The sequence below is a fragment of the Mirounga leonina genome, unplaced genomic scaffold (genome assembly GCF_011800145.1).
Source record: "Mirounga leonina isolate KUSES-001 unplaced genomic scaffold, KU_Mleo_1.0 Mir_153, whole genome shotgun sequence".
Classification (NCBI taxonomy): Eukaryota; Metazoa; Chordata; class Mammalia; order Carnivora; family Phocidae; genus Mirounga; species Mirounga leonina.
The window spans coordinates 37,628,385-37,646,013 of record NW_023270387.1 but is presented as its reverse complement, the minus strand read 5'-3'; the positions used below and the strand labels follow the sequence as shown (position 1 = coordinate 37,646,013).

At 40.9% G+C, this 17,629-nt stretch overlaps 1 protein-coding gene across 1 annotated transcript in view; it reads left to right on the top strand.

Moving 5' to 3' along the window:
• Window positions 1-17,629, top strand: part of HEPHL1 (hephaestin like 1) — a 123,406-nt gene that overhangs the window by 79,269 nt on the left and 26,508 nt on the right. The window contains exons 13-16 of the mRNA XM_035009458.1: window positions 4,004-4,217; window positions 9,493-9,632; window positions 11,816-11,956; window positions 15,551-15,657. Of these exons, the coding sequence (XP_034865349.1) occupies window positions 4,004-4,217; window positions 9,493-9,632; window positions 11,816-11,956; window positions 15,551-15,657 (602 nt within the window). The remainder of the gene's footprint in view (window positions 1-4,003; window positions 4,218-9,492; window positions 9,633-11,815; window positions 11,957-15,550; window positions 15,658-17,629) is intronic.

Here is a 17,629-nt window from a genome sequence, read left to right as displayed (position 1 = left end):
CTCAAATAGAATAATAAATAATAATAATAAATAATAATAAATAAGTCTTTAAAAAAAAAAGAAACCAATATGCTACCCAAGATGAGTACTTGCTGACTGTGTGTCCTTTATGAATTGATGTCTACTTCTTTACTTCACATGAGAAGCGCAGTTTCAATGCCCCTTAGTGTCAGTGGTTAAAACATATGGCTTGTGCTTCAAAATATTTGTCCAAGAACTGCCTGAAACTAGGAGCTCCACAATCCCTGCCTTATAGACTTTGAGTATTTAACCTTTCTACATTAGTATAATTGATCAGTTATGAATCATCCAAGCCAAGGGATGCCTTGGGCACAATGATTTTTAAAAATATGCTCTTCAAGACCAAAGATGGGAGAGAAGGGTAATAGCCAGTTTTAATCTGTAGAAACCAGCATTCAGAACTACAGCTGGCTGGAATAATTTTAGGGACTTGGTTAATTATTCCAGTGCCTTGTGTATTACACATGTGCCCTATAAGGTTCTAGAGAGCTTGTGACAATGTTTTCCAGTTTACGTCTGGTGATGAGTATAAATCTGTGACTGCCTAATAGCTTGGTCATTTCACCAATTCCTGTCACATATCTATAGGCCAAAAATAGTGCCCAAAATGTGAGTAGACCCTAGGCTTCAACTCAAATATTTTTTTCTTTGTTCTTGTTTTTTAGCCACTTTATTCAGATATGACTGATAAACAAAACCTATAGCTCTTTAATATATACAAATCAATGAGTGATGTTGAACATCTTTTCAGATGTCTGTTGGCCATCTATATGTTTTCTTTGGAGAAATGTCTGTTCATATCTTCTGCCCATTCTTTAATTGGATTATTTGTTTTTGGGGTATTGAGTTGTATCTTTTCTTTGTATATTTTAGATACTAACCCTTTATTGGATATGTCACTTGCAAATATCTTCTCCCATTCAGTAGGTTGCCTTTTAGTTTTATTATTTCCTTCACTGTGCAGAAACTTCTTATTTTGATGTAGTCCCAGTAGTTTATTTTTGTTTATTTCCCTTGCCTCAGGAGACATATCTAGAAAAATGTTGCTATGGCTGATGTCAGAGAGATTACTTACTGCTTGTGCTCCCTTCAAGGATTTTTATGGGTTCAGGTCTCACATTTAGGCCTTTAATGCATTTTGAGTTTATTTTTGTGTATGGTGTAAGAAAGTGGTCAAGTTTCATTCTGTTGCATGTTGCTGTCCAGTTTTCATAACACTATTCGTTGAAGAGACTTTTTCCCATTGCATATTCATTCCTCCTTTGTTGAGGATTGACTGACCATACAATTGTGGGTTTATTTCTGGGTTTTTACATTCTATTCCTTTGATCTATGTGTCTATTTTTATGCCAGTGCCATACTGTTTAAATTACTACTGCTTTGTAATATAACTTGAAATTGGGAATTGAGATACCACCAATTTTTTTCTTTTTCAAGATTGCTCTGGCTATTTGAGGTCTTTTGTGGTTTCATATAAATTTTAGATTTGTTTGTACCTGTTCTGTGAAAAATGCTGTTGGTATTTTGATAGAGATTGCTTTAAATCTATAGATTGCTTTGGATGGTATAGACATTTTAATGATATTTGTTCTTCCAACCCATGAGCATGGAATGTCTTTCCATTTCTTTGTGTCATTTTGAATTTCTTTTATCAGTGTTTTATAGTTTTCAGAGTAGAGGTCTTTCACCTCTTTGGTTAAGTTTATTCCTAGATAGTTTATTGTTTTTGGTGCATTTGTAAATGGGTTTTTTTTCTTAATTTCCCTTTTGGCTGCTTCATTATTAGTGTATAGGAATGCAACAAATTTCTGTATATTGATTTTGTACCTTGCAACGTTACTGAATTCATTTATCAGTTCAAATAGTTTTTTGGTGGAGTCTTAGGGTTTGCAAATCAAAATTACAATGAGATATGACCTCACACCTGTCAGAATGGCTAAAATAAAAAACATAAGCAACAATAAATATTGGCAAAAATATGGAGAAAAAGGAAACTTCATGCACTATTGGTGGGAATGCAAACTCTTACAGCCACTGTGGAAAACAGTGTGGTGCGTCCTCAGAAAATTAAAAACAGAATTACCCTAAGATCCAGGAATTACACTATTGGGAATTTACCCCCAAAATACAAAAACATTAATTCAAAGGGGTACATGTACCCCTGTGTTTATAGCAGCATTATTTATAATAGCCAAGATATGGAAGCAGCCCAAATGTGGATAAGGAAGATGTAGTAATATATATAATGGAATATTACTCAGCCATAAAAAGAATGAAATCTTGCCATTTGCAACAACATGGACAGAGCTATAGAGAGTATAATGCAAAGTGAAATAAGTTAGTCAGAGAAAGACAAATACCATATGATTTCACTCATATGTGGAATTTAAGAAACAAAACAAATGAGCAAAGGAAAAAAGAAAAAAAAAGAGAGAGAGAGAGAGAGAGACAAACCAAGAAACAGACCCTTAACTATAGAGAACAAACTGATGGTTACCAGAGGGGATGAAAAAAATAAAATGATAGGAAAAAATGAACAGCTATTTATGCATTTAAAAAAGAACAAATTGATGAGTTGGGAGGTAAGTATATGTCTATGAAGTTATCACCACAATCAAGGCCTTAAACTCCTCTTCATTCTTTTTTTTTTTTTAAAGATTTTTATTTATTTATTTGAGAGAGAGAATGAGAGAGAGAGAGAGAGCATGAGATGGGGGAGGGTCAGAGGGAGAAGCAGACTCCCCGCTGAGCAGGGAGCCCGATGCGGGACTCGATCCCGGGACTCCAGGATCATGACCTGAGCCAAAGGCAGTCGCTTAACCAACTGAGCCACCCAGGTGCCCCAAACTCCTCTTCATTCTTAGAGAAGATAATTCCTTGGCTAGCGAGGAACATGATGAACACGTGAATAATGGGCTGTGTGGCAAACAACACACACAGCGGGAGCTCTTTCCATGTCTGCCTTCAGAGTGTCTTCTGTGTGGTTTCATAAAGACCCTTCCTCGTGAGGGTCCTGCTCAGTGCGGAGGGAGCCGGACAACCCACTGAACCAGTGGGTTTTTCTCATTCTCAAGGGGTAATTTGCAATACTTCGATATGTATAGCATGATAAAAGCTATCACTGGGCATTGTAGATGGTTAATGAGACCAATCCCTGATCACTTGCCTCTAAGAACAGCCTCTATGAAAGGAAGGGAAGATTTATTGATCCAGTAATTCCACTGACAGTTAATATCTTTCAATAATTTTGTTTTATATGATTTTACGGTGAGTTCAATTAAGATATATCTACCTGATGCCAATCTAGAAAATTGCATCAGTTTATAAAATTACATAATTCTCAGACATGATTGTTGGCATTATGAAGGGAAATCTAGTTGATTTTCTTTTTCTTTTCACCTGGCATAATGTTGACCTATCACTGGTAATGAGAACCTCCTTTGCTCAAAGGATTAATGAATAATAATAATAATAATAATAATAATAATTTAATAATAATACCTTATGTGTATATTTCACTTTATATAGTTTATGAAATCCTCTAGGGCAAAATACATGATTTCAGAAATGTGCCCTAATTTCAATTTAGAATATTAATCTTACAGGTAATTAGTTCATTTTAAACTGGGCTGGGCTAAGATAATCATACCTATCAGTGATTTTCCAGGAGCAACTCTCTTCTAACAGGTGTGTAAAATAGGGAAGACCCAGAGAAATTATTTCTTGGTAGCAACTTTGCAAGTTTTCATTTTCGATTCCGAAGGAATTTCAGATGGTATTATTTTCCCCTGGTAAGTAAATATATTCACAGTAATTTATTCCCCTTGGAGTCTGGCTGGAAAATATGATATAAAATTGGTATTTTAAAAATCCACCTTACCAATTATTTCTTTGGGAACAAAATGCTGTAGATTGCTAGCAGATCCAAGCCAAAACCAAAACAGTCGAGTTTGGCACACAATGCCAAGCGTTTCTCTTCCAGGTATTTTCAGGCTGTTTTGTTCCACCATGCACCACTTCGCGAGAGGCATGAATCAGATATATGAGGTCAGCAGCTGTGGCAACAAGGACCCTTCTGAGCAGCCATACGGGATGATAAGAACCTTTTACATCGCCGCTGAAGAGGTAGAATGGGATTATGCCCCTAACAAAAACTGGGAGTTCGAAAAGCAGCACTTGGACGCAGGAAGGGAAAGGTACCGCGGGCGAAGCTGCCAAGTCTCTTGGGTGGGATTGCACATGCTCTGTAGATGTTTTTCAAGTGGGGAAACCTAACATTGCCCTGGTTTTGTCTGCATAATTCTGGCGGACAGAGACTTACTATGAGCACAAAAGATGAGGCAAGCTCCCCATCTGCACCCTAGGAGGGGAGTCTGAAGTCATTTGGGGGCACGGCGGGCCGGCTCAGTGCATCCCCTGCTCGTGGTGGCCGGTTCCAAGTGTGGCTGTCCCAAGAATGCATGTGCCTTTGAGCGAGCGCCTAGTGTGAAAGGGTTAGGGAAAGAGGCAGAGCCCAGTGACAGGGGGACTGTGAAGACAAAATGGTATGGAAGGAGGCAGAGATGGGGTGTGCAGCGAGATGAGCAGATGGGTAGGTTGAGGACCGCAGGAAAAGAGCATTCATCGGATGCGGAATGGCCTAGGAGCGGGTAGGAGGCATTGCTTTGGTAGAGATCCCCGAATTGAGATGGGCAGACTGGTCTCTCTAGTAGGCCCTGTACCCAGAAAGTTCCCAAGATGGACCCTCCCGTGAGAGTACTGTCAGCCAATGCTAAGCACCAAAGGGTCAGCAGGGCTGGAGCCTGGGAACGCTGGTCCCCCACGCACACTTCCCCTCCCGCCCCTGTGCACTGGGGTAGAGTGAAACAAGGTATAGAGGCATCTGCCTGGAGCTGACCTGTAGACCTCCTCCCCTAAGTTCATACCCTCCACTCAACAACACCTGCTGCTTGGGTAGTTCCTGTCCCCATATACCGACCAGGAGACTCAGTGCAGAGAGTTAAGGCTAACCACTAGTCATGGACACTAGAATTGAACAAAGACCTTTTCAAGGACAAATCTGTGTTCTCATCACCAAGCCATGTTAATTTGCGTATCTTTGTTCCTCTTTGTTCTGTATTATCAGCTCCCTACGACCCCCCCGCTCCCCAATTCTCTCTGGCCACACCACACACAAATCCTCTATACCCAACTCTTCCTGATCTTAACATGTCTTTTTTGTTGTTGTTCTTACTTGATGGCCTGTTTTGAGGGTTTAAACTCCTGGAAAAGAGAGTAGAACAGCATCACCTTATGGATAAATGAAGAAACAAAATGACTCGTCCCCTTTAAAAAGATTTGCCTCAGGGACAGGATGACTTAAAATTTGTTCCATGACTCACCAACCCATTTGTTAAACCAGACATTCCTCTCCTGCAAAACCAGTGCTGCCGATACCAGCTCAAGACTGATGCTGGGGCAGTAGAAAATGAAAAGAAGACTGACCCAGCCTTTTCTAAAATGATGATTTTTACTTAAAGAAATAATCGCATAACAATTTTGTTGTATGTATATTCCTAGCCCGTGAGAGTATAAGAAACATAGCCATCATGATTTTCTTGAAACTCGGTGTAATTTCGGTTTTCCGACCACCAGCTCTCTGGGCCAGCAGGAGGCTCCAGCCTCAGTCTTCTGGGATTGTCTCCCAGGGGACAGAGAGAGAGAAAGAGAGAGAGGGTGCTGGCTGTGTTTGCACTCTGCCCTGCTGCTCAGGATATTGCCCATAAATAAACGAAAATAAAGTAAAACAAGAGCCTGTTCACATATTCGAAGTATAACGGATCTGTAGAAAGAAACTCAGTACAGATGGAGATGACCGGGCCCCCTAGAGGCATGTCTGTGGCACCTCTGCAGCTGGGAGTCCAGGGACAAACGCCCCATCTGCACCCCCACTGTTATGCCTCTGCCTTTTGAGCCAAAGCCTTGGCAGGGAGCACACCTAGTTTTCAAACCACCTGTCAGTGTGGGTTATCCCTGAGACATTTAACATCCCGGTTCGCACAGACCCTCTGCCTCACCTTGGGACCCAGATATCTTTCCCTGAAGGCTTTCTCAGAACACACTGAGAAGGCCTCGGGATCCCAGAAAAGCAACCAGTGGGACTCATCAGCGCAATGCCAGGGTTTGTGCAGTGGGAGAGAATTCAAACACCGAGATGAAGTTGCTCTAGGGAAATAAAGCTGTATTCCTAGTACTCCTGAGCTTGTGGACTGATAGGCATTTAATTTCACCAGTGTGGGATTTGAGATAATAACTGCCATGTATTGAGCACCCACCCTGCGCCAGGCATTTTGCTAGGGTTTTTATAAACCCTATCTCATAGTGACCCTCACAATGTCCTTGACCCATTTGGTCAGCCTTGGCCCAGAATCTCACCTGACATCCCAGCAAGATGGCAGATGAGCAAGCGCTTACATGGTGTTCAGTATGTGTCTGGGGCAGCCCTTTATAGATCTTAACCCACAGAGTCCTCACACCCATCCTGGGAGGCAGATGAATTGTCATTACCCTACTTTGCAGAATAGGAAAGCTGGCAAACAGTAAAGCGTGGCTCCAGAGGTGTCTGGGTCACTACCACACATGTTACTAGGAGTCTTGGAAAAGGAAAGTCAAAGAAAAATTCTCTTCCCTTGGCAAGCATTGTGGTTTAGGTTGAAGATATACATGCGTTTGTTAAGTACCTACTGTGTGGTAGGCATTGTACCAGGTGCTGACAAACGGTGCTAACAAGGGCAGGCGAGGTCCTTTCCCACACAGAATTCATGGTTCACGGGGAAGACATTTGACCAAGCATATTGAGCAAGGTCATCACTATGGGAGGGGAAGTGCAGGGCACAGGGGGAGCTCACAGCAGGTGCACATGGCCCCATCTGGGGGAGAGCCGGGGAGAGAGTAGGCGGTCAGGGAAAGCTGCTTGAGAGGAAGTAGTCTTTGTCCTGGGACTTGAGGAATAGGCCAGTTGAAGAGGTGGTTAAGGGTGTTTTTGGCCCAGGGGATAACACATGGAAGGCCTGGAGGTGGGGAGGGCACATGGAGTTCAAGAGAGAATATTTAGGGGCGCCTGGGTGGCTCAGTTGGTTAAGCGACTGCCTTCGGCTCAGGTCATGATCCTGGAGTCCCAGGATCGAGTCCCGCATCGGGCTCCCTGCTTGGCGGGGAGTCTGCTTCTCCCTCTGACCCTCCTCCCTCTCATGCTCTCTGTATCTCATTCTCTCTGTCTCAAATAAATAAATAAAATCTTTAAAAAAAAAAAGAGAGAGAGAGAATATTTAGAATGACCAAAGCGTAGAGAGTGTGGGTGCCAGTATTGGGCAAGGAGACTTGGGAGGTTGGCAGAGGCAGATAGTGAAGGGGGTGTGAGGAATTTGGGGAATTGGGCAGTGGGAAGCCATCAAGAGTTTTCCACCAGGACTCACTTGGTTGAATGTACAGGTTAGGATCACTCTGCCTGTAGCGTACAGGGTAGAGGGAAGGGAGGAGCATGGGAGGCAGGTAGAATGACCAGGAACAACTCAATTCATGTAGGTAAGTGATGTAGGTGGCTGAGGTTGGAGTGCAGGTAGTTTAATGGAGGGAAATGGAAGGCTGTGAGACATACTATATTTTGTAGGTAAACCGATAAGATTTTTTTCCCCATCGTTCGTGATCATCTATCTTGATGATGGATTAAATATATAGTTGATCCTCATTATTTGCAGGTTCCATGTTTGTGAATTTGCCTACTTGCTGAAATTTATCTGTAACACCAAAATCAATTTTTGTGGCGCTTCTGTGGTCATTTACAGTGATGCATAAAGCAGCAAAGAATTTGTGTCACCCAATACGCACATTCCCAGCTAGGTCAGACAAACGAGTCATCCCTCTGTCTTCTTGTTTCAGCTTTCACACTGTAAACAGACATCCTCTTTGTGGTCTATTTAGTGCTACTTTTGTATGTGTGTGTGTGTTTTGTTGGTGACTTAGCTGTTTAAAAATAAAAATAAATAAATAAATAAATAAATAAATAATAAAATATTTATTTGGCTGCCTAGTGTTCTCAAGTGCAAGAAGACCGTGATGTGCCTTACAGAGGAAGTGTGTGTGTTAGATAAGCTTCATTCAGGCATGAGTTACAGTGCTATTGGCCAGAATTCAAAGTAAATGAATCAACAATTCATTTATTCAATATACATATTGAATAAGATGTCTTTAAGCAGAAACACACATAAAACAAGGATATTTATTAATCTGTCAATGAAAATACTGTGACCAGAGGTTTGAAGAAACTGGGTTTTTTTTTTGGAGGGTTGGGGAGGTGGATTTTCCTCTACCCTTCAAATTCTTCTGGCTGGTCTAAGAATTAAATTGACACGAGAGAATCAAATATACTTACACAGGGAGAATCCACATAAACATGAGAGATTCCAAAGACAGTCAGGCAAAATGAGATATATATGTCATCCTGAACTAAGGAGAAGGGTGAAGGAGTCTGGGACTTCAAAGAAAAGGAGAGCAATTCATAAGAAGATGAAAAAGAGTAAATGTTAGGTAAACAAATGTTGGCTGGGCCACTCCGAAACAATGGGACAGAGAGAAGAATTTTAACAAACAGACGTTGCTAAATTCCTCCCTGTCTCCCACCCCTAGTTCATATTATAATGTAGTTACCTATGGTAATAGCCTCTTCTTGGGATGGGTCCTCTACCTAAATACTTTTAGGCAGTTAGAGGGAAGGTCAAAATTTTTTCCTGGATCTTTTAGGTCTTGATTGTTTTCAGCTCAAAATAATCCACATGCCAAAATGGCACATCTTGGGGCAATTCACTGTGAACACCTACAAAACCTAAACTTGTATTTCCCCTAGGAACAATGGTTCAATATTCATTATTTCAGTGTTTGAGGTGACTTTCTAGAACATGACTCCTGTGAATAACAAGAATCAACTATGTCTATATTTGTATATGAGTATATGCACAATATACAACCCAGAGTCTTTCTTGAGATCTTTAAAGTGGAAAAGTAGAACAAGGTACAGAAAGATACACGTGAAATCTGAAGGAATTCAGGGTGGTAGAGAGTGAGTGTGTGCATGTGTGCATGCATGTGCACGTGTGTGAGGTTAGTTAGTCCCAAGAAGAAACGTGCTATCCCATGGGACTTTCTAACTAAGGTTGGTCCCATTCAGCACCCAGCAGGGCTTTGCAATGATGGTCCTCAAGAAGGAAGACCTGGGCCAGACTGCCTGCCCCCATCAGAACCCCCTGAGGTGCTTTCAAGTGCAGATTCCTGGCCCCACTTCCAGAGAGCCTGGTGCAAAAGTCCAGCTCCACAGGGGGATCCTGAGGACAGCCAGGTTTGGGAAACACTGCTCCGGAGTACCCCTGAATCACTCAGAAGCACTCAAGGGTTTTCTACCTCCTGACAACTTTAATTTCTGATGCTTCTGCTTTACAGATACGGAGATATATTTATGAACCACACTGAGAACTGGATTGGCTCTCAGTACAGGAAGGTGATTTACAGAGAATACACCAATGGTGAATTTGTGGAGATCAAGGCCCGACCGCCACGAGAAAAGCATCTGGAACTCCTGGGTATGGTACAGATCACAGCCATGCACTGCCAGCCCCAAGGGTGGCCTGAGAAGGGACAGCAGGGACAGAGTAGCCTGACAGCATCCATCCAAGTATGACATCTTCCTGTCCTCCCATTGTCAGGGAGCATGCTCTTTCAAAGAATGGTCAACCAGATAACCAGCAATCCATATCATCAGGGTTGTCTAACCAACATCTGTTGCCCTCAAGTTCCTTTCCCATCCCTCTGCTGAGCCTGGACATATTAACTTGGAATGATCTGATGCCTCAGAAGAGCAGGCAGAGTATTTGCATAACTCCTTCAAGGTCCTGGATTCTCCATGCACAGAGCCATAAGAACACACCATAAAAATAATTCAAGCCAAAGAGAAACCCCTTCCATGAGAGAAGTGCTAAGGATGGAAGGGCTGGTTTGAGTTCAGGAGGCCCTGAACTTGGCCTTCTCAGGACCTGCTGGGCCTGTCTGATGTCCTGGGCTGCCTGACGTGGTGATCAGATAAGCTCTTTTGGCTTTCCTTCCCCACTTCCACCTGGGAGTCACCAAACTTGACCCCATCATGAGGATGAGATCTTGAGGCAGAGGGCTAATCTAGATGACTTTCTGAAATCCGTTCCCCCCCCCCTTTTTTTCCCTGTTCTCATTTTTAAATGCACAAGTCATATAAATAGTATGACTTTACACGGTGTTTCTTAATATTAAAAAAGGCACCAGGACAGCTAGCTTGATAAATTATTAAATGCCCCACCCATCTTCCCCTTACCCTCACTGTCTATTAACACTGGCATGCAAGCTTGGTTTGTGACACTAAAAGAGTCAGCCCCAGTAGGAACATTCCTTCTTTTCAGCTGTGTCTGTCGAATGAGCTCCAGGAAAAAAGCTCACTGGTCCTACCAACAAGAGTGGGTTGCCCCTCAAAAAGCAACTGAGGGTCTGCTCAGTAAAATGACACAAAGCCATGACTCCGTCAGAGGCAAGCCCAGTGGTGCTTCTCCCAGGAGACTATGAGGCCCACCCACTCGTTTTCTGCAGCTCAGGGACAGGCCTGTGCCCCTGAAGTTCCAAAGGGCACAGGACAGGCAACCCTCTGTTCTTTACTGCTGCCGGTGACCTATCAGGCCCCAAATCAGAAGACATTCACTCCTACCAGCACAGCAAGCCATGTGGAATTAAAGTAGTAATGAATGACAAATAATCATTTTAATATATGTATACACATGCACCTATCTGGAACTATATCCAACTTTGCTATTTAAAAGACATGCATTCTTTTCTAGCTTTATCATTAAAAACAAAATAGCATTTTTTCTCAGACACTTCCTGATTCATACTAAATATTTTCTTCCAAAGATAAAAACAGTCCATCAAATTTCAGATTTATTTAGGACTTTAGTGGTCTTCTCAGAAAAGCAACTAAAACTATGGTTTGAATCCGTGAAGAGAGGATGGGTGCCTTCAGAGCCCCTACCATGAGCGTATCTCTCTATGAATGTAGTGGAATGCCGTGAACCCCCAAGGTATCCAAGTACTGAGAAATGGCATTGGACATGCATTAGTAAAATCCCTGTATTGATCATAAATTAGTACATAGATGTTTTAATTTTGTTCTTATCTTTCAAATCCCTTTTATACACAATATTTCATTGGATCCTCATTGTGGTTATTATTATTGATATATCCATTTACCAGATAATGAACAATTTCAGACTTGCCAAAGTTACTTACAGAAGTTACATACAGAACTAGAAGTCACCATATCATGTGGATATGGCTTTTCCTGGAGACTGTCTCAGCAGTAGTAAAAATTTAAGCATTTATTGAGTACTTACTGTGTTTCAGTGCACTGAAATAAGCACTTTACATACATTATCTTATTTAATTCTTACTATATCCCTATGAGAAAGGTGATATTAAACCCATTTCATAGGGGAGGAAATTGAGTCAGGCAGGTTACTTGACTTACCCAAGGTCTCTCTAGTAAGTGAAGGAAGCAGGATTTGAACCCAGGTTGGTCTGATTGCCAAACACTACATGAGTATTTAACATTACATATATTGCCTTCTAAAGGAAGTATGCTAATGGGGAAACTAACCTTTGTTTTATTTTGCTAAAAACTACCTACATATAATACATCAGTGTTGAAAAGAGCAAAGATAATGCACACAGGCTTGTGTTTTGCCTTTAGGCCCAATGGTTCACGCTGAGGTGGGTGACTCCATACTGATCATATTTAAGAACAAAGCCAAGCGGCCCTACTCCATCTCAGCCCATGGTATTGAAGACATGGAGAGTGGGAAGCAACTCCAAGCATCTGTCACAAAGCCAGGTAAGTTACATGGGAGATCTCCTCCATGCTGATAAGGACCCCGGACTCAACTCTCTTCTGATCTTTTCTGATCTTTGAAGGCTCTTGGAAAGTTCATCTTAATGTCAATATGTTCCAGCCATCATCTAGTCACTCCTAATATGAGATCATCATTCATCCAATGACCAAGTGGTTATGGTGTTTCTAGGGCTCCATTAGGGACCTAAAAGTGCAGCAAGACATAATAATAGCTAATACATACTGAATGTTCATCTTTTGCCATGTGCTATGGTTTATATTTTAAAAAAAAATTCATTTTCCTTACAATAGCCCAACAAGGTAGACACTAACATATGTCATTGACTCTCATACCATTGATTAGAATATCCATCTTTATTTTTATCTGTTACTAAAAAAGGAAAGAACACATGGCCAATTAAACCTTAGCATGCCACTGATTGAAAGATGCATCTTGATTTCAGTTATGTTAAAATGTGAAAAATGCACATCCTATAATTGAGGAAATATGGTATCATTATGTCCATTTAATAGATGACTAAAGAACAGAGGGGTAAAGAACTTGACCAGGTCATACATGAGTAACAGTGGAACCTCAGTTTGCTGGAGTTAGAACATATGCTCTTAGCCATACATTTCTCTCGAGTTGCTTAAAATGAATTTGGAGGAAAAAAAAGACAAACAAGATGAATCATTTCAGTAGTAATGTGGATTAATCATAATGGAATTCTAACTGGCAAAGAGTTTCAAGAATATATCTGGGAGTGTTTATAAAAGTTTCAGAGAAGGAAAATCCATAAAGATTGATTGATTGATTCAGAGCAAATAAAGAAAGGAGTAATTAGGGAAAGCTTTCTAAAAGAGGTGGAACTCCAGTTGGGTTTTAAAATATGCATTGAAGGGAAAGAAGATCTCATAATTTAAAGAGCTTCCTATAACATTTACACGGTTGAAATGTGGTTGTAGTAAATGTCAAGATCCTCTGTGACCTTCGGTTATGAAATTAAGAGCAATCATAGGTATAATTACAGGGGAATTATATTCCATTTTACTTCTTATGTGTATATGTATATGTATAATACTAAATACTATAGTAATTGTAATAAAGGTCATATAAACTTTAAAAAATTTAAAGATGCATAGAAGGAAGAAAAGAAAATAATCTAATGCATCACTGGAAAAAGTTAGCAAGGTATTCCTACAAGGATGGGGTTGAGGAAAAAAATTGTCACTGACCATGATCCCAACCTCTCTTGCCACTCCGTTCCCCACCCCACCCCTAATTCAGAAACCTGTGTTTTGCTGCTTCAAGAAATTTCTCATGAACATTCTAAATGTCCATCTAGAGGGAGATACTTAAACACATTTTGGAATATCCCTACAATGAACTATTACACAGCCATTAAAGGATGTTTAAGAAGATTTTAATGACATGGGGAAAACTTGTGGTATCATGTTAAGAAAAATACAAGTATGGAACAAAGGTTAAAAAGGAAGTAGGCCAAAATGTTAAAAATGGTTGTATCTTCAGGGTAGTATTTTAAGTAATAGTTAAGGTGATGTTCCTTTCTACTTCTTCACATTGTTTGTACTTTCTACATTTTCTGTCTTGGATGTCTCGCTTTTATTAAGAGGGAAATAAATGGTTTTAATTGGGTCAAAAAAGCAATTAAAGTTATTCAGTTTTGGTGGTGAAAAGTAACTCAGGAGGGAGGAAGAAAGGTGCCAATCAGGCATGGGGAAGGGTTCTGACAGGGCTATGGGCCAGCTGGGGTGAGCCCTCACAGGCTGCTGTGCCCTGATGGTGAGGACTGGCAAGGGACATAGTTCTTCTGTGCTGACTGGCCTTCTAAGGGTCCTTGATGGGGTTATGGGGGTAGAGGGAAGAGTGATTAGAATGTGGCAAAGAGGGCGCCTGGGTGGCTCAGTCGGTTAAGCGTCTGCCTTCGGCTCAGGTCATGATCCCGGGGTCCTGGGATCGAGCCCCGCATTGGGCTCCCTGCTCCGCAGGAAGCCTGCTTCTCCCTCTCCCACTCCCCCTGCTTGTGTTCCCTCTCTCGCTGTGTCTCTGTGTCAAATAAATAAACAAAATCTTAAAAAAAAAAAAAGAATGTGGCAAAGAGCCTTTTTCTCACTGCAACTTGGAGGGGGAGAATCCCCACAAGGGTCTCTGTCTGACAAGGTTGAAAGTCTTGGGAGAGCCCAGAGATTGGGGGTAGGAGCAAGAAACTAATTTTGTGCACAAAATCCAGACAAGTTGGAGAAGAATGGTTAATTCGGGCATGCATGAGATAAGCAAAGAAGTCCCTCTCAAATTTCTTCTTCTCCTTTTCCTTCTTCTTCTTTTTCATGCCACCAACTCAACATGCATGCACTGAGCATCTTCTTTTGTTTAGAGCTGTGCTCCCTACCAGGGTGAATAATGGATCATTCCAACTTTAATAATACCACCCCTTAGCCACTTGCATTGAAGAAGCTAAATATCAGCAGTTTATCTTGCAATTAACAGGGCAAAGGGGCTATAATGAAAGGTAATGGAAACTAGACCTAAGGTTATATTGCTAACCTACTGGTGTATGAGCAAATATGGAGCAGTTACATGCAAGCATTATTTTTGTTTTGCCTTGTGGCTTGCATTCAGCTATAGGCTGTATGTTCTGATAAGGTAGGGATGGGACATAGACAATTCAAAAGGAGAGAGTAATTTAAATGTGGCTTTTATTTGAGACTTTTACAATGTGATTATCTTGCCAATTTATGTGAGTTTATTTGTGACTCCTCCGCAAGGCTCTGGGTCAGCCTCAGGGGATGCATAGATGTGGTGCCTGGCATTCATTTGTTATTAGTATACATACAGATGAACATTTATTGACTGCCTTCAGTGTGAGGCACTAACCTAGGTATTTTATTTTATTTAATCTTCACAGCAATCTGAAAAGTGGGATGACTAACCCACTTTACAAGTAAGGAGACTAAAGGTCAGTGAAGTTAAGTAGTTTGTCAAAAGTTAGATAAATAGGAAATGATAGGGTTGAGATTTGAAACTAAGTCTCTCTGATTCTCTCTGGTTCTAACTAGATGTCACTGGTCTGCATATTAGAATCACCTGAGAAACTTAAAAAAAAAATACTGATGCCTTAGTCCTAGACTCTAGATACTTTAATTTCATTGGTTTGAGATGAGACCTCAGCAGTAAGAGTTTACAAAGCTCCTTGGCGATTCAATCAGAAATCAAGGCTGAGTCCCACAGTAACTCAAGTGTGCTCAAGCCTAACTCTTGGGAGCGAGATATGAAATTTGAGGAGAAAAAACAGTGAGGAATACAATATGTCTTCGTGTCTTGAGTAAACATCAGTTGATAATAGAAAGGTCAAATTAGAAAGAAAACCATAGTCTGGAATGAAAAATATGCCATTTTGCAAATTCAGAAAGTCAAGATGTAAGTTTAATTGGAACATTTCTAATGGATGAGTAATTCTCCCCAGCAATAAACATTAACTGAAATATATCAAGACCTGTTTGTTATTTCTTCAGGTAAAACATCTGAACCAAAGGTAGCACTAGTAAATTCTTTCTATTTCTTCTCATTTGTTTCAGGAGAAATAAACACCTACAGGTGGAATGTCCCTAAAAGGTCTGGTCCAGGACCAAATGATCCAAATTGTATTCCGTGGGTTTACTATTCAACAGTAAACTTTGTGAAGGTAAGACTGAGAGAACAACCAAAATGCTGAATGTGGCTTTAAATCGATTATTCAAGTTATCACAACTCTGGTGAGTATATGTGAAGGGTGGAATGGTTGAGAGCAAGGATTTCAAACTATGGCCGTGCATATTTGTTAACATTGTCTCTGCTTGAGTTGAGTGGTATTAAGAAAACAAACTTCAACTGAGTAAATTTTAAAGATTTCATTGGCTTTATTCAACAATTCATGACTTGGGCAGCTTCCCATCTAGCAGATAGAAAGGATCTCTTAAGAACTGTACAAAATGAAAGACTTGTATAGGCAGAAGGGGGCAAAACAAGGAAGTTACTAGCAAAGAGTGGATTGTGTATGGCAAGGTCACCTTCCTTTAAGGGACAGCAGGGGCCTGTCAGTCGATTACCTTACTAGTGCTAGTGATTGACTAGATTAAGATTCTGTTCCTGGGAGAGATTGAAACTGTAATTAACCTAGGAAGTAAGTCTTGGTTTGGTGATGTGGGCTTAGCACAAGTGACTCCATTTTGGACATGTTGTCTTTTTTTTTTTTTTTAACAATTCCCCACTTTTGATCAAATTCTCATCTTGACTGAGAGATGTGATCAAAATTTAAGGCATTAACACCTCTCCCAGCTACTGCTCTGAAGCTCTCACGACTTTTGTTGATCCCCTGTGTGGTATTCATAGGTCATGATGCTTATTGTTGAATCTCTGTGGTATTCATAGGTCACAACTTCAGGTTCACATTTCTTAAGTTGGTCATTCTCTTCATTCTTTTTCCAATGTTCCATTCTTAGCAAGATCATTTGCTCATTTAGCAGCTATCAACATGCACTGCAAGCTTTTGAAGGAATACAGTGAACCAGGGAGACTACTGTGATGATCATAAGCAGAATAATCCCCACTTTCTGATGTGCACTTTGGAGCCATGATCCCCAAGGCAAAACAATCAAAATCAAATAAGTCAAAGAAAGACCAGGTTGAAGGAGTCACTTTCTAAAGCCAAGTGGCTTATTCAGTGGTTTTGTGTATCTGAGTTTCAACTTCCCCAGAAATGTTATCGGAGTGCAAGTGGTGTTGGCCCCAGCACCAACACCTCCTTGTTCAGCTAAAAGATAATAAAAGGCTATCCTATGATCCAGAACAACTTTGGCCTTGCAAAGATGGGTACTGCTAGTGAGATCTTTTTGTGATTGGGGCAGATCTGATTCAGACAATCATAAGAATGTAGGGGTGCAAATGTGCTGTGATTTGCATAAGCATTTGTGTTTAACTGAACAAAGTATGGTTATAATTGGAGAAAGGTAAAAACAAGACATGGATATTCTGATGTTAAAAGTTGGACTTTGTGAGACTATGGACTCTGGGAAACAATCTGAGGGTTTTAGAGGGGAGGGGGCCAAGGGGATTGGTTAGCCCAGTGATGGGTATTAAGGAGGGCACGTACTGCATGGAGCACTGGGTGTTATACAAAAACAATGAATCGTAGTGTATGGTGTATTGTATGGTGATTAACATAACATAAAAAAAAAAGTTGGACTTTGTAAGTGACTCCTAAGTCGTGATGTGGGGGGGTCAATTAAGAATAGAAGAAACATTGATGAGAGGGAGGACCACAGGGTCTTTAGCATCACAGACAGGAGTTTTTGATGTCAATCCAGCAGTCTGAAAGGTTACCCCCCCTTAGCAAGGGCCTGGAAGACATGGATGATGGTGTTATCTTTCCAGACCACTGCCAGAGTAAAGGAAAGAAAGAGAAGAAGGAAGGGTTTGATGTTTAGTTAAAGTATGAAGCTTTGATGTGGTATCTTAGGTGGAAGCAGTCTAGCTCAATGTAGGCTATTTCTTTTCCTAGTCAGTTTGATTTGGAAATCTCCAAAGTTTGTACAGGACCAGATGACAGGTAGAGCCTTCTTCAGCTCTGAGATGTACTCAAAATTTAGTTTTACAAAAGTGTCAGTGGTCAGAGCACC